Source organism: Rhopilema esculentum, chromosome 10 (assembly GCF_057945365.1).
Source record: "Rhopilema esculentum isolate cy_ngs chromosome 10, ASM5794536v1, whole genome shotgun sequence".
Classification (NCBI taxonomy): Eukaryota; Metazoa; Cnidaria; class Scyphozoa; order Rhizostomeae; family Rhizostomatidae; genus Rhopilema; species Rhopilema esculentum.
Window position 1 is genome coordinate 15162530 of NC_142824.1, and position 6081 is coordinate 15168610.

At 35.7% G+C, this 6081-nt stretch overlaps 2 protein-coding genes across 2 annotated transcripts; both read left to right on the forward strand.

The window, feature by feature from the left end:
- The first annotated feature begins 573 nt into the window (after window positions 1-573).
- LOC135686471 (uncharacterized) lies at window positions 574-2414 on the forward strand. Its single transcript, XM_089110574.1, has 4 exons — window positions 574-632; window positions 1086-1175; window positions 1617-1655; window positions 1926-2414. The coding sequence occupies exons 2-4, from the start codon at window positions 1109-1111 to the stop codon at window positions 2252-2254; spliced, it is 435 nt and encodes a 144-aa protein (XP_088966700.1). The 5' UTR covers window positions 574-632; window positions 1086-1108; the 3' UTR covers window positions 2255-2414.
- Window positions 2415-3505: 1091 nt separating this feature from the next.
- LOC135688410 (rRNA N(6)-adenosine-methyltransferase METTL5) lies at window positions 3506-5572 on the forward strand. Its single transcript, XM_065205251.1, has 2 exons — window positions 3506-4016; window positions 4888-5572. The coding sequence occupies exons 1-2, from the start codon at window positions 3605-3607 to the stop codon at window positions 5118-5120; spliced, it is 645 nt and encodes a 214-aa protein (XP_065061323.1). The 5' UTR covers window positions 3506-3604; the 3' UTR covers window positions 5121-5572.
- Window positions 5573-6081: the final 509 nt, after the last annotated feature.

Below are 6081 nucleotides of genomic sequence, written 5' to 3' on the forward strand. Positions count from 1 at the left end.
ATTTTCTTCGTACACAAAAATTCATTTATTTGTTGCAAAAAAAACTAAAAGGAAATCCAATACAGGGTTGTGGTTTTTTAGAGAGTTTAAAAATGCTAATAGTTGTTTATCCGAAAATAATTCAAATTTTTTAAGCTAGTGATTTCTTAATAATCACGATTTATTGTTTATCATTTCTGAAGCGATTTAAGCCATAATCAGCAATTTTGAAGAAATTTCATGATAATATGAAGATTAAAGGTAGTTCCCCTGATGATAAAGTACGTTTGGCCACGCGAGGTTTTTGTTATTATTGTGCGGTCACGATGGTATCCAGGAATAAAAACTTCGTAATGTAGTCACTGAGCGAATTTAAAGCATGTTCCCTTTTGGAAGGGATCATAATCACTTCGTAATGCTTGGTCAAAAATTCAACTCATGACGTAATTTTGCCAGTCACACTAAACAACATTCATTTTGAAAGTCTTTGTTGTTTATATCGTTCTTTCATTAACAAGATTTTAAAGTACCGAACTTTGGCAGAGTGTTAAATTGGCCATGCTTCTAGGCTACAAAATACCTATATATACAAGGGCTATGGGACACAGCTTCATTCGAACGAAGCACAAGATCTCAACAAAGCTTGAATCCAGGTACGTTTATTCTGCATTCCTTGATGTCTTATAAACTAAGAAATTTTGGTTACTGCAAATTGTCAGAATTTGTTTCTAGCTAGCGTTCAGCTGGCCTAGTTCAAATGAAATACTTTTTCTTAAGAGATAGTTTGTCTAGATTTCTTACTTTGAATACTTCCTTCTTTGAAATGTTTTGTGGTAGAAATGAAATGTTTTCTTTTTACCATAGTATGTTACCATGCTGAGCACAAAACCTTATGATAGTAAAATTTTCGCAAAATTGTTTCTCTTTACAAGCTAATAAACTCGAGCGTATCGCAAGTTAAATGCTAGTTTAGCATGGATCCTTTAATCAGACAGGTTTGATAGGATTTGATTTTTTCGTTATCAAGCTAAAACATACTTTATTTTATCATTCTGTCATCGCAGTTGTAGAATTTTCTTTTCAAAAATGCTCTGTTTTCCATCTAGCCAATCTAAAGATCAAACCAATCATGAAGTTAGTGGTGGTTGCCCTCCTATGCGCATTTTCAGTGGCACTTGCTTTTCCAAAACAAGAAGGTATAACTAACGACTTTAAAATTGAGTGTCACGTTCTAAAAATTAATTTGTTTAGATTAGAATTTGTATAAACTCGTCACATACTTCAGAAGGTGGATTAATCAAAACTAAGAGTATGACTCGCAAGTTTTTTTCTGTGAGAGCTATGTTCAAAAAAATGTTTAAGTTGACAAAAATGTAAAATGTTTTATACCAGAGTTTCAAAATTCGAGAAATTGCTTCGGCATGTTATTACGAAAGTTGACCTATCAGAATACAACGCGGTGGAACATTTGAATTGGCATGGAACCAACATTTATCTATCATTGAGGCAGTTTGTGTAAAATTGCACTTGGGTCTAGAGAGAGAGTTGCAAATGTAGAAATCTTAATCTTTTCACTATAACCATGCAAATGTTTTGTTAATTCTGACTCTCTGATATCATTTTCTATTTGTGTTTAGACGAGTTTCCAGAAGAAGACCCGTCCCCGATTAAAGGAGGTGCGTTTTCTCAAAGTTGTTTTGTTTTTGATTGCGCTATAATCTTTTTTTCGTTTGTACTCTTTCCTCTACACACTTTCAACATATTTCAAAGACGCCTTTGGCTATACTGTCTCTTGCACTAGTTTTTATGAGAAAAGCAAACCTGCATTGGTGAGATAACAACCTACTTGTTAATGTTAATGTAATAACAAAGAAATTAACTTGCGACATATTAATGATTCCCTTTCTTTACAATCTACAATATTGAAAGAGTCTCTTTCTGTGCAGTACCATACTACCCAAAAGGACATATTGGCAAAAAAGGCGTACCTGTAACAATCAATGGCATCATGAGAGTGAAAGGAGGCTGCGGTTTATACGGTCATAAGGGTTTGTGCAAGGGCTATGGAGGTCTGAAGGGAAGACTTATGCTGCTTCGAATGCACGGAGTCATGGTTCCCCTTGGCTACGGATATGGCCACGGCATTGGGCTAGGACACGGCCTCGGTTTGGGACTGGGTCTTGGCAAAGGTGTTGGACTAGGAGGCCTTGGAGGGCTTGGGCTAGGGAAAGGCTTTGGCTATAGAGGTCACTTGCACCACAAAGGCAAGAAGTAACCGGCTGGCAAACTTTTTGTTATGAACTACGATTTAAAGCTGACACAAAAGACAGATAGTTCTTTGTATATTTGAGTAACCAGAATGCAGAATTGTTTGCAATCAATTTAAAGTGTGTTTTCATTTCTAAAAATATGTTACAATAACCTTGTTGTTTTTACTCTGTGAGAACTTTCCTTCAATGTCATCACCCTCAAGTTGCTCATGTCATTGAGATTTTCACCACGAAAAGACAAATAAATCAACTTATTAGAAATTAGAAAAATTATTTTCGCAAGATAAGGCAAAAATGGTTAATCATACACTTAAAGACATCCGAAGATACCGTACTTACAAATAAAGATAAAGCTCAGGAAAACCACTTGTCTTCAAAATGTTTTAGGTCAAAGTGATGATTTCTTTGACTCTATTGAAGAACCAAGGTTGCGATGCTGCCTCCTTGCTGGAACTTCCTTCTGGTCTCAAATTATCTCTATTGGATCTTAAAGGCATGGGAATATTCCATAAAACTCCATTAACCCACCTGAACACAACATTTTGATAGCTTTTTATAAAGGATTTTGGATAGAAAATATCTTCTTTAACTTTTAAATCAGCACTAGCAAATTTTGACTGGAAATAATACTATCTGCTTTCTCTATGTTTTAAGAGAATGACATTTCGTTAAGCCTTTCGGTTCTGTCGTCCTATTCCAAAAGGCCAATAGACGAGGAAGCCAGAAAATAATGGCCAAAAGTCTTGGAAAGACAAGAAATGGTGCTTTATTTACACCTACTACATGCATGTTTGAAAGTTGGCTACTTTTTCGTGCATTAGATTTGCTTACACGTTTATAGCAGCGTCAACAAAAGCAACAAGAACATTCATTTGATATAGCCTTCCAGACAGAATGTTATATGAATTTTATTTGTAATCACGATAGTAAATGCTAAGGATCTGCTATCACCAAAAAGGATAGTTTTGCCCACTTTGGGCGAGAGGGGGCTTTTCCCCTCAGGCATCCTTGATCATGAACCGCTTCTTAAGCGGCCGCTTCCTAAGTGATCATGAACCTCTTCTTAAGCGGCCAGATCTCAGCCAATTTATTGATCTCAACATCAAATTGATTTAGAGCATTTAGAGGTTTTCTATGATGCACTTTCAGACCATGTGATTCAAATTCAAAAATGCTAAAATAGGTCTCTGTGACGTCATTACTTTAGAACATCGAAGGGAGGCTGACTACGCTCGAGGCTACTGCAACGACAACAACTGTTGTCAAAAATGTCTGACCGAGCATGGTTGTTTTCATAAATCAGGAATATTATTGAATTAGTTTGACCATTTAACGAAATTCTGATCAACTGCGACATGAAGCTAAAGGAACTTGAAGGTTGGTTGCAGCAGCTAGATAGTTTTGAGTCTCCAAAGGTTGCCTTAGAGCAGTATGCGACCACTGCACACATCGCAGCGCATATGTTATTTACGATTGATAGGACATTCGGTGACATAAACCAAAAAGTAGTTGCAGATTTTGGTTGTGGATGCGGAGTGTTATCCATAGGAGCTGCAATGCTTGGAGCTCAGGTTTTATCATTTGATATTGACTCGGATGCTCTAGATATTGCACAATGCAATGCCGAGGAGTTTGAAGTTCATCCTTCAATCGACTTCATAAAATCGGACCTGTCAACAGATGTCCTGTCAATCAGCGATGCTTCCAAAGGCATTTTAGTAGATACTGTCATCATGAACCCGCCATTTGGGACTAAGAATAATGAAGGTATAAATCATTTTTTCACACTATCTATTTCAGTAGTTCAGTTCAGTTTATATTTTAAAATTCACTACACATACATTATATCATAAAATAACTATAAAATACCCACAAAAGATCATACTACAAAAATATTAGGCAACATTACAGAAATTATTAATAACACAATTGAATAGATAATTTGAATGGAGAGAATTTCTTAAAGGAGCAAAGTCTCTCAGCAGCTATACTAATCAAGGAGAGAGCACCCCCTATTTAAAGGTGTCTCATTTGTATTTGACTTCTATCTTCATATCATGACTGAGAAACTTATCTCTGATCAGTTCTGTTAATTGAAATCTAAGAGGAAGGATTTGAGCTTTCGAAAAAACACAACACGAGATGGTGACTTTTTTATACACACAGAAATGTCATTCCAGAATTTAGCTGCACAGTAACACACTTTTGTAGATCAGTACTTGGTAGATCATTTTTAGCGTGAATGGGGTATTGTAGGATGCAAAAAGCTGCTGATATAGTATTTTATAACTATCCTTTTATTTTTCTTTGTTTACGGCACAATAACAATAGCATTGTCTTGATTTGCTGATTTCAAGAAAATAAATTTGATAAAATTGTGAATCTAGATTCTGCATACATTTTGGGGTTGAAGTTCATTGCCTATTTTGAAACTATTACCAAAATATTGCATTTCAGCCTGCATCATTAGCATAGATATAGAGGCAACATTTCTTAAAGAAAGCAACTTTTGATAAATTTTGTATCTCAGAATGCTTTTAAGAGTGCTCAAAGGTCCAAATCTTAATGTCATATCACTGAAGAAGGTGTAACTGTAAACAATGTAAACACAACTAATTTCAATATTCTTCCTTTGAAGGTATTGACATGAAGTTCCTGAAAAATGCTTTGATGTTGGCCTCAAATACGGTTTATTCACTACATAAAACTTCAACAAGGGAATTTGTTCTGAAAAAAGCCAAAGAGTGGAACTCAGAAGCAACAGTACTAGCAGAGCTGAGATATGATCTCCCAAGGACATACAAGTTCCATAAAAAGCAGAGTCTTGACATTCATGTAGACTTCATACGGTTCAGTAAAATTCCAACATGACGCTGAACATATTACTTGCAAGGTTGATTAATCATTCACAATTTGGTAATGCATATAGGTGCATTGTTCTAGGCAGAGGCAGCACCATATACCTTTTCCACAAACTGTATTCTTATCCCCAGAAGTCTAGATAACCTCACCAGATGGATAGTAACAAAGTTATTAGGAATTTCAGCTTTTCTTTAAGTGTGAAAACTGGAAACCTTTAGCAAACCCTACATATAGCATTGTAAATTTCTGATCCTTTTTATTCAGCCTAGCAAAATCTTTCCAGTGTCTGCAGTTCTCTGTTTAAAAGGCCAGCAGTTCTTTGCTTAAACAAATTTACTCTTGTTCAAAAAGTTTTTTATATTGCAGCCAAACTTCTCATTCTTCACCAAAAAGATTCTTTATATAGTAGGGCCTTTCACAAAATTCCTCATTTGCTCCACACCTTTTATTTGGGTTGGGCATGATCCCTAGACCTCAACCACCCTTTTGTCTGTCTATGATTGATCACTGCAAAAACCCTGCTCATACAGATGCACTTTCCATACTCCACATTTCACCGGCATTAAAAAATGTGTCTGTAAGCACATTGTATTGGATCCTCCATGCAGTTTCCTTTAGTAACTTGTGACATCAGCATTTCCTTATAGGTTTTCAGATGTTTTGCCCCCACAAACATTTTGCTAAGTCTGTCTCCATTGTTTGGGCAAATAATTCTGTTTTTCATTGTTTTAGTGTCAATGCAAAACAGGAAGCAAAACTAGATATAAATGTATGCATGGTAATATGAACACTAGGAACTGGGCCTAACTTTTAGGGACTTTGGAAACAAAAGATAAATAATGTGATTAACACGGAAAGATTGCATTGATTTTAAGGCAAAAGCTATTTTACAAATCAGCCCCCATCTAAAGGCAATCCTTACCTTGTTTAGAGAGCAATACAATAAAGCAGAACCAGATTTATCTAGCAT

Bases quoted from the DNA above. Each gene is read 5' to 3' on its own strand.
- LOC135686471 (XM_089110574.1), top strand. From the start codon at position 1,109: ATGAAGTTAGTGGTGGTTGCCCTCCTATGCGCATTTTCAGTGGCACTT. The intron at 1,176-1,616 runs GTATAACTAACG...ATTTGTGTTTAG, and splicing joins TGCTTTTCCAAAACAAGAAG to ACGAGTTTCCAGAAGAAGAC. The intron at 1,656-1,925 runs GTGCGTTTTCTC...CTTTCTGTGCAG, and splicing joins CCCGTCCCCGATTAAAGGAG to TACCATACTACCCAAAAGGA.
- LOC135688410 (XM_065205251.1), top strand. From the start codon at position 3,605: ATGAAGCTAAAGGAACTTGAAGGTTGGTTGCAGCAGCTAGATAGTTTT. The intron at 4,017-4,887 runs GTATAAATCATT...CTTCCTTTGAAG, and splicing joins TGGGACTAAGAATAATGAAG to GTATTGACATGAAGTTCCTG.